General features: G+C 47.6%; 1 protein-coding gene across 1 annotated transcript in view; it reads right to left on the bottom strand.

Moving 5' to 3' along the window:
• Positions 1–1137: 1137 nt before the first annotated feature.
• The window catches only part of SEC11A (SEC11 homolog A, signal peptidase complex subunit), a 28083-nt gene continuing 10401 nt past the window's right edge, over positions 1138–18819 (bottom strand). The window contains exons 2-6 of the mRNA XM_037053553.1: positions 17584–17693; positions 13584–13733; positions 8382–8501; positions 1832–1889; positions 1138–1646 (exon numbers count right to left, since the gene is read on the bottom strand). Coding sequence (XP_036909448.1) covers positions 1596–1646; positions 1832–1889; positions 8382–8501; positions 13584–13733; positions 17584–17693 — 489 coding nt within the window. The 3' untranslated portion in view covers positions 1138–1595. The remainder of the gene's footprint in view (positions 1647–1831; positions 1890–8381; positions 8502–13583; positions 13734–17583; positions 17694–18819) is intronic.

Below are 18819 nucleotides of genomic sequence, written 5' to 3'. Positions count from 1 at the left end.
GCAAAGGAGGGGAACCAGCAATGTCACAAAACTGAGTGTGAAGAGATGCAGGCGAGAGACATGTTAACGTTCCCCTCCCGGGGGGGGGGGGGGTGTGGAGAACGCTGGGCAGCTGAGGATGCGGGGCAAGGCGCCTGCACCCGGGCAGGCTGGAGCCCTGAGGACTCCCCGAGGCTGGTCTGCACACAGAGGCAGGGCACTGATTCTGGGATTCCACAGGGAAAACGCGGAGGGAGCCGCCACTCTCTCCACCCCCACACAGGGGCTACTCAGCACTCTCCTTGGATCCTGAGAAAACAGACACCTCCCCGGCAGGTTCAAGGAAGCACTCCTTAGCTGTGATTGCCAAGTGTCTCGCTCTGCTGGGACCAGTAAGAGCCCATATCCAAAGCTGGAAGGCTGAAGCCTCGATGGCACTGCGCTGCACAGGGGCCCTCACGGTCCCTCTTCTCATTCCATTGGCAGGAGAGTGTGCACTGAGGCCACCTCAGGTGAACAAGTACTAGAAATTGTGTCTTTAGCCCAAAACATCATTTCAGATTAATACAAGAAGAGAACAAAGTATTCAAGAGTATTTTGTGCTTAAAACACATCGGCTTTCCCTACTTTTCCTACTTCCCTAACTGCCTCAATAGAGAAAGAAGAAAAACAGAGCTGGGCTTTGCTTCCACCACCAGGAACCCGGCCTCCGAAGTCTGCCGAGCAAAGCCAGGAACTAAGAGGGCAGGTGGGGGTGGATGAGAGCTCAGAGAAAACGAGCAGCGGGCGTGCCCCAAGGCCCTGCCCCAAGGCCCTGCCCCAGAGGCCCCGCGAAGCGTCTCAGGAGCAGAGAAGGGTGAATCTGCAGCGCAGGGAGGGCCTGAGCCCCTCAGCGGCTCTGGCTGGGCTGATACGCATCTGAGTCACATCCTAGCAAAGAATCAACTTTGTGACTCAGATTGCCTATGAACACGACGGCTACTTTGGCTTCACGAGAACAACAAAAAAATACAGCAAGCAAACAAAGAAACGGCAGGTAGTGTGAGGACAGCCTCCTCGGTGCACAGACTGTTCCCACCTGTGTCCCCCCAGGGGCGCTGAGAACCAGCACGGAAGTCAGGCTGCCTGAGGGTTTCCCGGAAACACAAGTCAGGGATAAAGGGTTCAATATGCAAAGTCTTTATTTAAAATTCTGAAAAGTTAAGACTTTCGGCTACCTCAGTCTGCGCCATTCCCATCGTGAGGGGGACGGGCGGCTTTAAACTTGGGCAGAGCCGCGTGCCCCTGACAGAACTCCGTAGGCACTTTAGAAGTGAAGCTTGGCTTCAAAATACAAACACTGGGGGCTTTGGCTCAACCTTTTAATATAAAAAATTCACCGATGTACAAAAATGCGAAAGTGTGACAATGACAACATGAAACCCTGTGACTGAGAGTCCCGAGTGCACGCTGTGGTGCCCACGCGCCCGCCCGGACTCTGGCGTGGAAACAGAAACTAATGCAAACCAGCGCTACCCAGGGGCCCGCATGCGCGCTCCACTGCAGCCCCGACCAGCACCGACTCCACCGTCAGCAACGAAAAGGAGGGCGTCTCCCAGGCGCGGCGAGGCGGCGTCCTACTCACGATGCACCAGCACAAACAGACCCAGCAGAAAGAGGACGGCATACTGGAAAAGAAACACAGGGTGCGATCAGGGGGGCCTTCCGAGCGCACAGCCCTCGGTGATAACGGGCCCGGGATGTACCACTCGCCTGTCCACTTAGTCTTCTCTTTTCGGTGGAATCTATTTAACAGTTTCCAAAATTTAGCAAAAGATCACTTTTTAATGAAACAGAAAGCACAGGATCTTACCTTAAATTTGGGATAGTCATTCATGAGGATTGTCACAATCCCAATATACGGAACAAATCTAAATAAAGAAACAAACAATTGATCGTCAGAGAGCTTCCTAAGGGGCTACTGTCATTCACCGAACACCCTCAGTGTCTCCCACAGAGAAGGGACTCCAGTTCACAGTCTGTCTGTGTGTGCCGCGTCCTTCCAGAGCCTCCCGACAGCCCGCAGAGAGGGGAGGGAGGGACAGCGCCACTTTATAGATGAGGAAACGGGCTCAGCCCAGGGCACAGGCTTCTGTGCCATGGAACCAGCACCAGCTCCCAGGCCTCTGTCTGGTGACTCATTCTACCTGCTGACTCAGCGCTGGGGGCGGGGCTGTCACCACAACCCTCAGGGAGCTGTCCATCTCGTTGGGAAGACCAGGCAAACAGAGCCGGAATGCTACGAGGCCCTTCATGCTAAGTGTCCGGGGAGTGGGTGTGAGAGCCCTGTCCCAGCACTTAAGGCTCCTCGCCTCTCACCAACCACCCGTCTGGCTTTGGCCCTCTCACTCTCACCACTTTTGGGAACAGCTGAGGTCCTTCCATGCAGCAGAGCAGCTCAGCCCCCATCTTCCCTTATTCCACAGCCGTGGACTCCGACGACCACAAACTTGACCTTGAAATCTCCTTCTCCTCGGTTCTGCCACAAACAATCCACTTCACCACCTCTGGGCTGCTGCATATTTGTGTTTTGCACTAGTGTGCTCTTTCCTCTTGCCATTGAGTTTGTCCCCTCAAACTAGGTAAAACCACCTGTTCAATAACCTCATAGCACCTGACACAAGCCCTTAAAGTCTTCACTCACAACTTCAACGACCTGGACGTACAACTGGCTGTATAGTGCCGGTCTCTCCTACCAGACTCTAAGCTCTAGAGGGTGAAAATTATGCCAATCTTGGTCCCCACTGAATTCTTGAGGCCAAATGCAACACCTCACACACAGTACGCATCCAGTAGGTACTGCCCGACTGAATGTTTGGTGTCCTTGTTTTCTCCTCCCCTCGGGGATCTCATTTCCTCCCAGGACTTCGATTCTCCCCTCAATGCAAAAGACTCCTCAACATCCTAAGAACTCAGGGGAGAAAGAGGAAGTCAGCAGGGTACCACTGCCATGGAAGGAAACTGCACTGGACTTGGGGACTGGGCGATACTGCCCTTGACCCTAGAGAGGTGAGGTCAGGCTGAAGGACAGAGTGACCTCTGCACACTTCCAAACAACCTGGATCCCTTTATTCTGAACATCCACAACCTCTGCGCCATCCCAAAGGTGCACACACGGAAATCACCTCCCACATAACATTTCCACCACCAGAGCCTTATGCAAACCTGAGGAGCAGAAACTGTCTACCGTGTATTTCACTGCCGTTTAAGAACTCCTCTTACTTCCTGCCTCCTGTCCTCACCCTGTCCTGCCCCTCCCTCCGAGCAGCATCACCCAGACCCGTCTCTCTCTCTCCCCCTACACTCCCAAATTCCCACTCTGGAGGCTGAAGTTCCTTTAAACCTAGACCTCCTTTGTCAGAATCACTTGGCTGGCTTGTGAAGAGTGCAGATCACTACATTGTCCCGTCCCCAGGTTTCCTGAGTCAGAGCATCCCCGGAAGGTCAGGCCCAAGCAACGCCTCGGCACACTGAGGTATAAGCAGCACAGAGGCAGCAGGGACACGCACGGAAGAGACGTGTGGTGGCAAAGAGTGATCCCTCACGAGGCCTACCCTTTGGGTCCCACCCCTGGGACCTCTAAGAGCTGAAAATGATAGTCACCATGGGCAGGCACAGCTAAGAAAGGAGCGTAGGTAGATGTTCTCCATGCCTTTAATACATGTGTTTCTTTTTAATGTGGTAACTCTTCGATGTAATGTTGTTTGTCTCACTTATAACACCTTCATGAAGGCAAGAGCATGCAAAAAAGGTGAATCATCAAATTTAAGAATGTGAAGGCAAATAAAATGCCTGACAGTAAAATGCAGATTAAAAGATATAAAAGCAACTGTAATTTTTTCACCTTATTTTTTAATATATTTTATTGATTATACCATTACAGTTGTCCTACTTACCCCCTTCATTCCCCTCCACCCCCCTGCCCCACCCTTCCCCCCATTTAGTTTATGACCACGTCTCGAGTTCTTTAGATTCTATATTTCCCCTACTATTCTTGCCCTCCCCCCATCTATTTTCTACCTACCGTCTATGCTACTTATTTTCTGTACCTTCTCCCCCCTTCTCCTCCTCCCACTCCCCTGTTGCTAACCCTCCATGTGTTCTTCATTTCTATGGTTCCACTCCTGATCTAGCTGTCCTCTTGGTTTGCTTTTGTTTTAGGTGTGGTTGTTAATAACTGTGAGTTTGCTGTCCTTTCACTGTTTGTATTTTTTATCTTCCTTTTCTTAGATAAGTCCCTTTGACATTTCATATAAGGGCTTGATGATAATGAACTCCTTGAACTTGACCTTATCTGAGAAGCGCTTTGTCTGTCCTTCCATTCTAAATGAAAGTTTTGCTGGACAGAGCAGTCTTGGATGTAGGTCTTTGGATTTCATGACTTGGAATATTTCTTTCCAGCCCTTTCTTGCCTGTAAGGTCTCTTTTGAGAAATCCAATCAGTGTCTGGATGTTGAGGAGTCTTTTGCATTGAGGGGAGAATCGAAGTCCTGGGAGGAAATGAGATCCCCGAGGGGAGGAGAAAACAAGGACACCAAACATTCAGTCGGGCAGTACCTACTGGATGCGTACTGTGTGTGAGGTGTTGCATTTGGCCTCAAGGATTCAGTGGGGACCAAGATTGTCTCTTTTGAGACAGTCTGATGAGAACTCCTTTGTAGGTGACTGTCCCCTTATCTCTTGCTGCTTCTAGGATCCTCTCCTTCATTTTAATCTTGGCTAATGTAATTATGATGTGCTTTGGTGTGTTCCTTCTTGGGTCCAACTTCTTTGGGACTCTCTGAGCTTTCTGGATTTCCTGGAAGTCTACTTCCTTTGCCAGATTGGGGAAGTTCTCCTTTATTATTTGTTCAAATAAGTTTTCCACTCGTGGCTGTTCCTCTTCCCCTTCTGGTACCCCTATAATTCGGATGTTGGAACGTTTAAAAATGTCCTGAAGGTTCCTAAGCCTCTCGTCATTTTTTTGAATTCATGTTTCTTCCTTCTTTTCTGTTTGGTTGTTTCTTTCTTCCTTCTGGTCCACTCCCTTGATTTGAGTTCCAGTTTCCTTTCCATCACTATTCGTTTCCTGTGCATTTCCCTTCATTTCAATCAGTTTAGCCTCCATACGTACCTCTAATTTGTGGCTAAAATCAGCCAATTCTGTGAGCATCCTGATCACCAGTGTTTTGAACTGTGCATCTGAGAGGTTGGCTATTTCTTGGTCGCTTAGAGTTACCGGCTCTGGGGCTTTGAGTTCTTCATGAGCCATGCTTTGGACTGTTTGTGCCTGTTATGTATGAGGAGCAGAGCCCTAGGTGTTCACCAGGGCGGGGCAACTCAGTTGCTGGGTTGTGACCCTGTATGTGGGGGTGGGGTCCAAGAGGGTCAATGGCGGTCCCCTCCGCTTCCCGAAAGCTGCTGGGGCCTGCGTGGTCTGTCTCACTGCTCGCTCCTTCGCCTGGTTTATCTGCGTGCTAAATGTGTGACCGCGGTCAGCCTGCCGCCTTGCACCCTCACTGGGTCTGCCCATTGCAACCCCACGCCTAGGATCTGCCAACTGCCGCCTGCGTGCCTGGGTCGGTCTGGCTGAGTTTTCCTGCCCGAACCTGCTCCACCAGCCGCTGGCTCTGCCCCGCTTACCGGTCTGGCTGAACAGTTCGTTGTTGTTGGACTTCCGTACAGTTCAAGTCCAATTTTCTGTGTTTTGGTTGAGTTTCTGTTACTAAAACTTTGTTGTCTTTAAACTTGGTTGTGCGAGGAGGCACAGCGTTTCCACCTACGCCTCCATTTTGGCCGGAAGTAGCATCTGTAATTTCCACGAAGACAGTATCACGCTGCTGATTCTGATCTGATGACCGGCCGGCAGCCAGTCTCCAGGGTAGAACCTTCGCTGCTCCCTCCTAGCCCTGATGGTGACGCCCACAGCACCACCACCTGTGGCGCCCAGGGATCACGCCGTCTGTCTGAGGCACCCGTGGACACGTCTCCCTAAGGCTGGTTTCCCCTCGCCACCCTGGGTGCAGGGGGGCACCTCGATCTGCGGGAGCAAAACCTAAGACGGCTGAGGAGAGAACTCCTTCGTCGGGCATTAAAAGGGACCGATTACTGGGAATTGTGCACCCCAACCCCCAACTTAGAGAGGGTCATTGTTTCTATCCCCACATAACCTGTTTCGAGTTCAGTAAAGAGTACATTTCAGAAGCCTCCATAAAGCCAACAGAGAGCTCAATTACATCACTCCTTCATCTGCTGTTACTCCTCTCTTCCATGTCAAGGCACCGCTCCCCCACCCCCGACCCCCCAGCTCTCATTCTTTTCTTCTCCTGCTACTGTCAACTCGTCTTTGACCAGCGGGGCCTCTGGTGGTGTTCAACTCCCCCAATTCAGAATCACCCGTTATGTAGGTGGTTCGGCGTTCATCTCACTGTCTAAAATTATTTTCCTTACATGTTACAACATGAATGAACCTTGAAAATATTGTGCTACATGAAAGAAGCCAGCCATAAAGGACCACGCGGTATAAGATTCTGTTTCTATAAACTGTACAGAGCAGGCAAGAATCTAGAGACAGAAAGCAGACTGGGTGTTTGCCAGGGGCTGCGGGGAACAGGAGACGGGGAGTGACTGCAAATGAGCACTGAGCTTCCCTTGAGGTGTGGGAATGTTCTGGAATTAGACAGTGATGACGGCACGCACGCCTTGTGAATATAATAAAACCCAACAAACTGTACACTTTAAAATGGTGCACACCCCCTACCTTGGACCTGGCCCGCAACCCAGGCGCGTGCCCTGACTGGGAATCAAACCGGTGATGCTTTGGTTTGCAGGTGGGCATTCTCAATTCACTGAGCCGCACCAGCCAGGGCTTTTTAAACTTGTTTTCCTGAGGGCCTTTGGCCTCAGTGTAAAATTTTTTAGTGTACAGGCAGCTTTTCAAAAAAAATTTTTTTTAATGCACATTGACATTTGAACCACAGTTACAGAATGATCTGCGAGAAAGCTCTACTCTCAAGGTCTGGGTACAGTCTGACTTTGAAATATCAGTTTAGGGTTTTATAAACACAATTTCTGCACAAGGAGGCGATGCGCCCCATTACGTGTCAAGGTTAAGCTGTGGTACAATCAACGGCAAGTGGATTTGTGCTGTGAACACTGCTGCTCGTTTCGATGTCCCACCCAAGGGAAGTCGCTCACATCAGAGACCACCCGGCCACCGTGTTCTTTACCAAAAGCCACAGGAAGGTCTAAATCTTCGATGTGGAATTTCAGAAACAACACTGTATACAGTTTACATTTTTCAAAAACTTGTCAGAGGACAAGTTATTTCAGTGCAAACAGCTCCCCTTTCACAGGCTTATGTGTCTGCTGTGAATAAATCAGAATTATACCCATTTTCTTTTGTCAGATTGGCAAAAAATCTACTTTTGGGTGTGCCACAGAATTTTAGTGGTTAGTTTACGTGCCGTGAGAGGAGCCGCCTGAACCCACGCTGTCTGTTCCAGGCCAGCAGTACATCTGGGGGGCGATGACCAGCAGCCCCCCACTTTGCCGCTGCTGTGCCTGTGATTTGGGGGTGGCAGCAAAGAAAGTGGCCCGAGGGGTCAGCCAGCCCCTTCCCATCGGTGCGACCTTAGAGAAGCAACCTAATTGCCCGTTTCCTCATCTACAGAATGGGATATGAGGATCGTCCTGGAGTTAGAAAGCAGCAATGATCGTCAAGCACCTAGGACGAGTCGCTGGTGCAGAGTAAGTAGTAACGGATGTGAGTCATTGTTAACACGATTAATAACAAAGGCAGTACAATCCCGTGCGTCCTCATACCGGTCACTTGCAATTCCTGGCCTCCACTGATCTGTTCTCCTGACAAAATCGGAAACAGACAGGCTTCATATAACTTAAATTTCACTTGACCTCAATCATTTCAAGACTAGAAACAAAACAGTATGAAATAAATTAATATGACCAAATTAACTGAGACGAATGTTTTCTGTCGCTGGCTTGGTAAGCACAGAAGTCCCTCGAAGCAGGGCTGACACTACTCGGGCCCCGCAGCTGGCGGACACCGACGCCAGGGTGCGGGGATGGCGCCTACGGACAGGTCCCGACCAAACTGAGTAAATGGGTGAGTCCTCAGCACGGTCACTGCCGTCCCTCGTCTCATCACTAACAGTGTTCACCGCACCTCCTTCCCTCCCCTCTGGTGCGGTGTCCCTGAAGTTTCAGATGCAGTTCAAGACGCACACTTTTCAAAGGACATCAGTGACCAGGTAGAGCCAGGACCCGACCACCACGCTCAGCTGTGCGCGGTCAGACGCTGGGGCCACACGGGCTGCGTTTCAAGGGGCACGAAGCACCCGGCCATCGCCCGTCTCCGCACTTACCCCCGAGCTCTCCCCACCACGTCCTTCTTCTCCAGCCAGTGCTGCCCGTGCCTGTAGAGGCCCCGGTCATCCACTGCGTTATTGTCTCCTTTGGTCAGAAACTTGATATGTCCATTTTGCCTTAAAAGAGTAAGAGAAATCCAAGTCATCAACTACCTTGAGGTCTTTGAAAGCATAAAATTTGCTCTTGCTAACCAAAAATTCCTGTGGAACTGTGGTATTTTATATCACCGTTCCCAAAATCAAAATAATTATTTGTTTAGCTAAAAGGATGTTTACAGGTATGTGGTTTCATAACAGGGAAAAACTGGAAAAAAGCCAGAAGCCTAACATCCAGGAGGGAGGGGGGATGCTGAGCGAGCATTAGGGACGTGTCATAGAAGACTAATGACACGGGGAGATCACACCAATTGTATCAAGTGAAGAAAAGATTACAAAATAGCACGGAGCACAATTGTATATTTATATTAAAATAAATACAAGCCACGTTTTCTGAAATTCAAAGAGCAAAGGGACACAGCAAACTGGCCCACAGGATAGAACAGCCAACATGAAGGTTGTGTGAAACTACAGCATGACCCAACCTCGTCAACCAGTCAGTTGCAAAGGACAAAAATAGTTGGAAAAGTAATTTACGTTTTAAATAAAAGAGACTATAAAGCCACATCAACCAACTGCACCCAAGAACCTTAGCTGAATCTGGATTTGTACACACTGTTAAGAAAAAGCGAGGAGGGGAGAAGGCAGTGCTGTGTGTGAGACAGACTGGCCCGAGATGAACAATTACTGGGCCTGGGTGACAGATGCATATAGGAGTTCATGGTGTTGTCTTGTCTACTTTCTCCATGTTAGAAATTCTCCATATTTAAAAATTAGGGAAACAATAGTATCTTACTTAATCAGAAATGTACTAGGTTAATTCTTCTAAAGAAACACGAGGTTTCTAGTAATTTTAAAATTTAATTGAAAGCAAAATGTATTTCACAACTGATAAAAGCTGTCTTAAAATTGCCCTGGCTGGTGTGGCTCAGTGGATTGAGTGCCGACCTGCAAACCAAAAGGTCACCAATTCAATTCCCAGTCGGGGCACCTGCCTGGGTTCTGGGCCAGGTCGCCAGTGAGGGGGCGGGGGTGGGGTGGGGGGTGAGAGAGGCAATCGATGGATGTATCTCTTGCACATAGATGTTTCTCTCCCTCTCTTTCCTTCTCTCTAAAGATAAATAAATAAAATCTTTTCAGATTTTTTCAAAAACTATCTTAAAATTAATTCAAGTGAGTTTGGGTTACCCATTATACTAGAAAAAAGAAAATTAGCTTCAGGCTCCCACTGACTAATATCCACTGAGAAGCTAAGCCAGGAACTGGCTCACTAGACACTAAATTTGCAGATGAAACTAAATTGAGAGGTGTTGCAAACACCAAAAAGAGCTAGGTGCAAACAGTCACATTAAAAATAAGATTCCAATAAGAAAAAATGCAGAGAAAAATAATGTGCAGCTGACAACTCACTAAGTGAAAACAAATGTCTGAAAAGGATGGAGGGTGAGGAGGGTGGGGTGGGGCCTGCCAGCTGCAAGCCTGCAGGTCAGGAGCCCCAGGAGGGGGGAGTCAGCTCAGCCTTGAGGACAGCAGCAGCCAGAGAGGCAGGAAAACACCATCGGACAGGACAGGAGGGGGAGGCTGGGAAACGCCCCAGGAAAGGAAAGGGACGCCGCTACAGGAGGTCTGGACCCAGGAGTTCTGGACCGTCCTGAGACTTGATTTGCCAACCCCCCCACCCACCCACCCACCAAACATACCCCCCCACCCCACCCATAGAGTCAGCAGAGACCACCATAGGAAACAGCATAGGTCTCCTCCATCTACTCAGCAGTATAACCAACATTCTCCGGGGCAACCAGCTCCCACTAGATCTACCCCAGCACCTTGCAGCTCCTGGGCCCCAAATGCTGACTGGCAGCCCCACCCCGGCTGGCACAGAGACCAAACACCTGCTACGACCCACCTCCGCCTCTACGGAGCTCAGCACGCCCTCTACGGAGCTCAGCACGCCTACAGTTCAATTTAACATCCTAACACTGTGACGGGAGGGAGGAGGGAGTAAGCGCGTTCTAGGTGGTAGAATATAAACCATGCGGTATGTTTATAAAACAAAAACAATGACCCCAAATTTAACATTCTCTCTGGGTGCTAGGATTACATGTAATTTTGTTTTCTGTGTTTTCCAATTTGATGCAGCATCACACGTGTAATGAGGATGCTCATAACATGGAGATATATGAGTCAAACAGTACACATGTAATGAGGATGCTCATAACATGGAGATATATGAGTCAAACAGCTTTATATGATATTTACAGATTTACAATGGAACGCTGCACACGGAGTGGGTGGAGGAGGAAAGGAGGCAAAAGCAGAAGAGAGGTCAGTCGAACAATTCCTACCCCTAGTCTCCGTAAAGCTCGGGATTTTACTTCTTCTGAGAGAAATGAACAACTCGAAAACAAGCCCGAAAGCATTCAGGACAGACTGACTAAAATACTTAATTCATTTCGGCTGCTATTTAGTCCCACATTTAAAGACAATGTCAATACTATTAAATGATATGATTATTATAGCCAGGTATATGAGTTTCTTTGAAAGAAAAAAGGAAACTGGAGACTTTGGAATAATAATAACAGTCGTGCAGGTTGAACGCATCTCAAGAGTTGAAAATAAACCAGCAAAAACCCCAGACTGCAAAGTATCATATATTTTTTAAAACATTTTTCTTTTTTTTAAAGATTTTATTTGTTTATCTTTAGAGGGGAAGGGAAGGAGAGAAGGAGAGAAAAGTATCAATGTATGGTTGCCTCTCCTGAGTCCTCTGCTGGGAACTGGCCTGCAACCCAGGCATGTGCCCTGACTGGGAATCGAACTGCGATCGTGTGGTTCGCAGGCCCGTGCTCAATCCACTGAGCTACACCAGCCAGGGCGTATCATACATCTAAAAACATTCAAAATTCTGTTTAAAAATTGCTTTTAAAATTTAAGGATCTGCAGTTGATACAACGTGACCCTGCCCTGAAACAAGATGAAGTATTTTAAAATTAAAAAAAAAACAACTCCCAGGATTGCCAAGGATACACAGGACAGTCTGCCCTCCCTGAAGCGGGGTCTGGGTTTGACCTGCTCTCTGGTAAACGCAGGCGGCTGGCTCTGCTTCGTGCGCACAGGCAGGGCTGCGCACAGACAACACAAAACCACTTGAAGAATCTGGAAAACACTGCCCGTACTGAAAAAACCTTCACAATTCCAAAACAAATTCCAAAACATTTAGGTCACGCCTTCCTAGGCAGCAGTAGAATGCCATTTTCAAATTACTTCTTCCAAAATAGATACTGGAGTCTGAAGAAAAGAACGGTCTATCTCCATTCCACCAGGGAGGAAACTCTCCTAAACTGGGAGGTCTTCAGGGTTTTCAAAAGCAACCACGGACAGCAGCCTCTTCAGGAGGCGGGGAGGACGCGCTGCGTGGGAGCATGGGAAGAGCAAGACAACATTTCCTCGGGGCTTCCTCGAACTTAGGAACCTCGTCACCCCCCCATTTCCCTCCCCCTCTGGGTGTCCTCCAGGACACCTGCTTTATCCACAACCTCCTCTTGTCCTTTCTTTCTCAAAGTGCCCCTTAACTGGAAATGCCACAGGTTTGGAGGGAGGGGCCAGGGGCCATGTGATTGGACAGGGAAGCACAGGTTTAGGCCTCAGAGATGTCAAAATTCCTGTCCCTAAACCTCTTTATATCAGAAATAGGGAAACTGAGGCTCAGACAGGTGAAGTTTTTTGCTTATTCTCATGCCCTGCCCCCCCGCCAAGGACTCTGAAAGTATTTCATTCATCCTTTCAAATTCTAAACCACAAGTCTATGCTTAAAAGAATAACTTAGATTTTAGAAATTTTCTTGGGAACTTGAAAAAGTTGATAAATCTATTTTTATTTGAAATGTCTGTTAGACTGCCTTAAAAGTTGTTTTGCTTTTAATATTACTTATTAAATACTTTAATAAGTATTTAATATTAAATATTAGTATTTAATATTTAATATCAAATACTTCCTCATCCATTATACCATAAGATTCTATAATATTTGGGCCCTGACCGGTGTGGCTCAGTGGATGCAGTGTGTCCCCACAAACCCCAAGTCTGCTGGTTAGATTCCCACAGGGCATGTTCCCGGGTTATGGGCCACGCGCCAGGCTGGGGGCTGGCAAGGGGCAAGCGATCAATGTTTCTCTTGCACATCAAAGTTGTTTTCCTTCTCTTTCTCCCTCCCTTCCCTTCTCTCTAAAATACATATAAATAAAATCTTTAAAAAAAGAAGATCCTATTTGAGACCAACCTTTACGTCATTGAGGGGGATTATATGTATTACTTGCACACACACAGTAACAGCATGCTGTTCCTATGGCCTTTGTCTACAACACGGACCACTGATGTCAGGAATCGTGACAACTGTTCCTCCACCCCCTCAGAGGTGCAGGGACCATTCTGGAGGGAGGGGCGTGTGAGATTTACAGGAGCCAATCACAGGGTGTGGGGTGTTAAGCCAAAAGGTTCTGGTGCTTGACATAACCAGCCATTTGAAGCACGCTGCTCTGGGTGACAGCCAGGCCCCCATCACTTGAAAGGAACGTTCTTACACAGACAAATAGGCCCACTAGCTGTTTACTGCTTTGGGACATACAGAGTTAATGATCTGGTCGGGAAGCAGAAGAGAACCAAGAGAAAAGTCCAGAAAAACCTTCAGGGAAATAAACAAATTAAGAAATAACAATTTAGTAGCCCTGGCTGGTGTAGCTCAGTGGATTGAGCACGGGGCCTGCAAACCAGAGTACCGCGGTTCGATTCCCAGTCAGGGCACATGCCTGGGTTGCAGGCCAGTTCCCAGCAGGGGACACATGAGAGGCAACCATACACTGATATTTCTCTCCTTCTCTCCTTCCCTTCCCCTCTAAAGATAGATAAATAAAATATTAAAAATAAATAAATAAATAACAATTTAGTATTCAAATGTTCACCAAGCCTCCAGACAGTCATAAAAATGAACTGGAAGAAGGACCTTGGAGTTTCCCCCCTTTCTTAATCTGCAGGCTATCAAAATTAAAGACTTGTAAACAGCAAAAGATAAAAACAGTTTAAAACAGGAAACAGAGTTTGCACATACTTTTCATGGATCTTCAAGACTCGGTGAACTATAGGAATCTCTCTTCCTTCTATTCTAAAAACGACGATCTCCCCCACTCGTATGGGGTCCTCGACTCGGTTTGTGAGGAAGAGAAGGTCTCCTCTATGAAATGCGGGCTCCATGCTGCCACTGGTTGGGGGGACACACAACAGCAAAGAGACAGTTTGAGATTAAATTCACTTTCAAAATTAGACAGTCAACAAAACAATCAAAAGCATCACCTTTGAATTATACTCAATACCTTAATAAATATACTGACAACATAAATGTATGCTATTCTGAAAATACGGTTTCTTCAGAGTGAATTACACAAGTTTTCTTCAGTTATTAGCATTCATTAACTAGTTCCATTTCAAGCATTACTATTCAAAGGAGCTTAAATTTTTGAAAAGGGCAATGTTACTGATTCCTTAACCTTTTAAAATTTCAAGTGACAAACAGAATATTAAAGAATGAACTTTATAATCACTGCCCTTATTCTCACTTCATCGGAAACCGCTGAACACATTCAGATATTCAAATGAGAACCAGATCACCCGCCCCTGCCATTTATAAAGACACAGACCCAGGCGACCTTATGATCCCGCACCACCAGCAGGGAGAGCAGCTCTCCGAGTCAAAGGACAGTCAGCGACCGAGGCGATGCTTGCGTCTCATCATTTTATTCATTTATTCACTCATTTATTTATTTATTTAAAAAAGAGAAACCAGAAAGAAAACCAGGGACGAGGGCAGAGATCTTTGCCTACGAAACCCAGAAAGGAGCAAAGGATTCAAGTCCACGGTAAGCGGTGAGGACAGACTGCTAGACTGCTCCCCTCTGACCTGCCCTGCCCGATGCTGAGTGCTTCCAAGGTCCTCAGATGTTCGCACTAATTAACGAACCTTTTCTTTCGATGAAGAAGGAGCCCATCAGTATTATTTTCGGGAACTCAAGCTCCAGGTTTCAGTAAGAACAGATTAATAAAAAGAAAATGGATAGACAGGGAATAAAAAGCAAGACAGGAGAAGCGACAAAGCCCAAACATTTCTGCTGGAAGACTGTGGTTCCCCGATGGAAGGAGACTGAGAGATGAGAAGGCCTAACGCGACACCTCACGACAACCTTCAAGGTGAAGCTGAACGAACCCAGGGAGTCAGACAGAATCCACTCACACTGTGCTCAACTGTTTCCAAGCCACTGTAGAATTTTAAATGGGAAGTATCATAATAACATTTGCAGTTAAGAAACATCACTTCAGAAGCTATAGAGGGTATAGACTACATTTAAATATTTACTGAATTAATAAGTAAAGTGGAATAGATGGAAAGGCAGACTGGGAGACCAGCTGTCCAGGCTATTACTAATAACAGAACACTTGACAAATACAAAGTGTTATTTAAAAAATGGACACAGGAGAATAAGGGGGGAAATACAGACAAAAGGATGTATATACAGAGTTACCTCAATTATGTAAGAAATAATACACATGAAAAAAGAGACCAAGATGTTAACAATGATGACTATCCCAGAACTACGGGGGACCTGGTTTCATCCAAGGTTGTTTTCGGTATTTCATACAGTGAAAATATATTAATTTTCCCCCTGGTTTAAAAAGCATTATTTTAAAGGTCACGCCAACAGCCCAGGCAGGAAATGAGGAGGGCCTGAAATAGCACAGCAGCGGGGGCAACTCTGCCAGGCAGCGCGGAGACGGGACAGGACAAATCTGACTGCGCTGCAGTGACTCCGGCAGACAGCGGTGATGGTCACAAAGAGAGAAGAAAGAGCAGGTTTGTGACAAAAGATGCTTTCAGGTGCCTGGTTGACACACACACACACACAGAAGTCCAGGGTGAAAATGAGCCTAGACCCAGGGAAGAAAGGCAGATGAGAAATAAAAGGATTTAAAATTCAGATATGAAACCCTGGCTGGTGTAGCTCAGTGGATTGAGCTCAAGCTGCGAACCAAAGGGGCACCAGTTCGATTCCCAACCAGGGCACAGGCCTGGGTGGCAGCCAGGTCCCCACTGGGGACCATGTGAGAGGCAACCACACACTGATGTTTCTCTCCTCTTTCTCCCTCCCTTCCCCCCTCTAAAAATAAATAAATAAAATAAAAAATATTTCAGACATGGGTGGTGATTAAACACAGATAAAGTGAGAGGGCCATTAAAGAAATAAACCAGGGGAGACTTTTTGAACATTAAATAAAATTATTAGCAACCCTCTTGATATGATCTGATCGATCAAACAATACTTTTAAATTTAAACATCACTCATGACAAATTTTATAAGGTATTATATATAAGTCACCTAAATATTTTTAAATTGACTTCAGCTCTGTGAAGGGGAAGGTTCTGAATGTCCCCTGAAACTTCAGTTAGTAAAATAAATAAGAAATATGTGTCCTCATCCCAAATGGCCCCGAGGGGGGCTTCGCAGCGCCCGAGCCCCCCGGGGAACTGCCTTCCTCCTCCAGCATGACCCGGTCTCTGCTCGTCTCTTCCCTTACTCCGCAGCGGCAATCAGAAAGGCTTACTGCAGAAACAATCTACCTACCAAACAACTCACCCAAACACCACTTTTAAGGCCCAACTGGGAATACAAATGTTCCAGCTATAGCAAAACGGACTCTTCAGAAGCACCAACGAGCAAGTCCTCAGTCTAACCCCCACCCACCCCGACACCCGAGTTTACAGGCCATTAGACTGTCCTCTGCGCTGACGGCAGGGCCACCTGGAGCAACCCCAGAGGAACCGCCACAAGAAGCCCGCCTGCGCCCTCTCTCCGTTTCCCCGCAGCGTCCATCAGTGCGGCTTCCCCTTCCCTCGGTGTTCGCGCCCACGTCTGGCGCTCTCCACTGAACGCAGGACTGTCGGGAGCTCAGGCCCACATGGCCCGAGAACTGGAAAGGTCTTCCCACACCACCTAGTGCTAGCCCTCTGTCTTTCGGCCTTCATTTCATAGATGAAGCTGTGCTTCAGTGAATACGTGACGTGCCCAAGGCTGTGGTCAGACGTGAGAGACAGACCCAAGTCTCTCTACTCCCGACAGTACAGTAAATGCTTTCCCCGCTAATAAAATCCATGTATTTCTTTGGGTTGCTAAAATTACCGTTGCATTTGATTATTAACAGAAACAGAACTAAGGTACAAGTAGGACACTGGAGACTCAGTGCTTCCAACCACTTGTTTCTGCAAGTGTATCTCGTAAGACAATGCGGGAGTCACATCCATCCTGTTAAGAGTAACACACTATGAACCAGACTCAAGATAATGTTAATGATTTGGCTCATTTTCTGTTTATACTCCATTAGCTCCAGAAAAGACTTGAGAGAGCTTACATAATTAAGCCCAAATTAAGGCAGAACTATGATGATTCAATTAAGTAACCAAGTGGTAATTCTCCAAAAATGGGTAAGTGAGGTGTTCAAAGCACTAGGAGTAGGAATATAAGGAAGGGGAAGGAAGTACAGTGGAGAAAAAAATTCAGCACCACGAGTATTTGTCACTTTAAGAGATGGCATTAGTACATGCCATCTTCCCGAAGTCTATTTAGAAGTCAGGTTTAAAGGTCAGCGGGACACACGGAAATAGAGATGCTTCTGCACTCAAACTGGGAACACGCCACCCGACACCCTCGGGAGTCGGTCTGTCCTCTGGCTAACTAACAACTAAATAAATGCCCTGAGGTATCAAAGGGAAGAGCGTAAGAAGATACCTCAGAAAACAAAGTACATCTTGAGAGACGTGCTGAAAATAAAGCTCACAGAGTAAATGTTCCTAAGGGCGGGCGTGAGCCCCCTGGGGGCCTGAACGCAAAGGGTCGGACACATGGGGGATCCCTCACAACTGAGAAACAGTAGCGTGTGCCCTTCCGGGCCCCCTCCTGGGTAGGAGGCGTTGGCAGAGGGACAACACGACAATCATTCAGTATCTCCGTTTCCCTCCCAAGCAGCGCCATGCAATTCCATGCCTGGGAAAGAGCGGGTCTTACCTGAGCACCACTACAATGGGACTTTCACTTCCGGTTATGACCATTAACCCCTTCCAGATCATTAGCGCCGAGGAGACGATCATCCCAAAATTTAGGACCTGATAATAGAGCTGTGAGAGCAAAGGAGGAGAGGTCAGCTGTATGACTGTCCCCGCCCAGGACAGCGAGTGACAGCAGGGTCAGTGTCAAAGTTCCAAGCAGCAGCCCTGGGGCGGCTGGAGTCCCGAGACAGTCTTCCGACTTCTGTCCTAAACACACCCTCCGCCTCCTGGGACACCCCACTCTCTCACCCCACGCACCGTGCGCCACTCGGTTTGCTAAAGCACATCACACTTACACAACTTACTGTTTTCAGAACCTCTCACATAAGGTATTTCATCTGGACTTCACGACCTTTCAGCTGCGATTCAAGCGCATTCACGACACACCAGCCAACAGGGAAACACCTGCTGCCAAACCCCGCTCGCCTTCCTGTCCTGTGCATCCTCCCTCGATGATCTCGGCCGTTGGATGGCACTCACTCCCCCCGCCGCTTACAGCCGCGGAAGCCGTGCAGAGAGGAAGGGACTTCACCCGAGTCACAGAGCCCGTCAGTCACACAGCTGGGACTTGAAGGCCAGCCTTCTTTCTGCCTTAATACACTTCCACTGCTTGACAAATGACAAAATCCTACGACCTGAGTAAGTGATACTAGAAAGGCATTTCCAGAGAGGGAAATGAGGTGAGCCGACTGCTGGACAGAGGCAGGACCGTGGGCGGCCGTGGAGAGGCTGGACACCACGGTGCAGGGCTCAGGGAGCGAGCGGCGGGGTCGGAGGGTGCTGGAGGGACGAGAAAAAGCACCCTGACTCATTCTGGACAACCTCGAATGTACCATTTTAAATGTGAACCTGAAAAGACATTCATAAAATGCTTTAAAGTGAAAAACAAAAATTTCAAAAATAGGTACAATGTAAGTTTACTTTTGTTCTTTTAAAAATATATGTGCAGGCGGACAATCTATAAGACAACTGTTCTAGTCTTCAAAGATTCCGTGTCATGAACATAAACATGGGAGACTGCTCTAGATGAAAAAGGACCAAAGAGATATAAGCGAAGAGAGAAAACTCAGCAAAATAAAAATGACATAATTTTAAAACTGTCTTTCAACAGGCCATACCTGAAAGTTGCATACTGCTCATTTATCTATTACAGTTATCAAATGTAACAATTCTAGTTCTGTTCTTGTAAAGAGAT

Source organism: Sturnira hondurensis, unplaced genomic scaffold (genome assembly GCF_014824575.4).
Source record: "Sturnira hondurensis isolate 20B ecotype Veracruz unplaced genomic scaffold, ASM1482457v3 Scaffold0007865, whole genome shotgun sequence".
Classification (NCBI taxonomy): domain Eukaryota; kingdom Metazoa; phylum Chordata; class Mammalia; order Chiroptera; family Phyllostomidae; genus Sturnira; species Sturnira hondurensis.
This window is presented reverse-complemented; position numbering and strand designations above follow the sequence as displayed.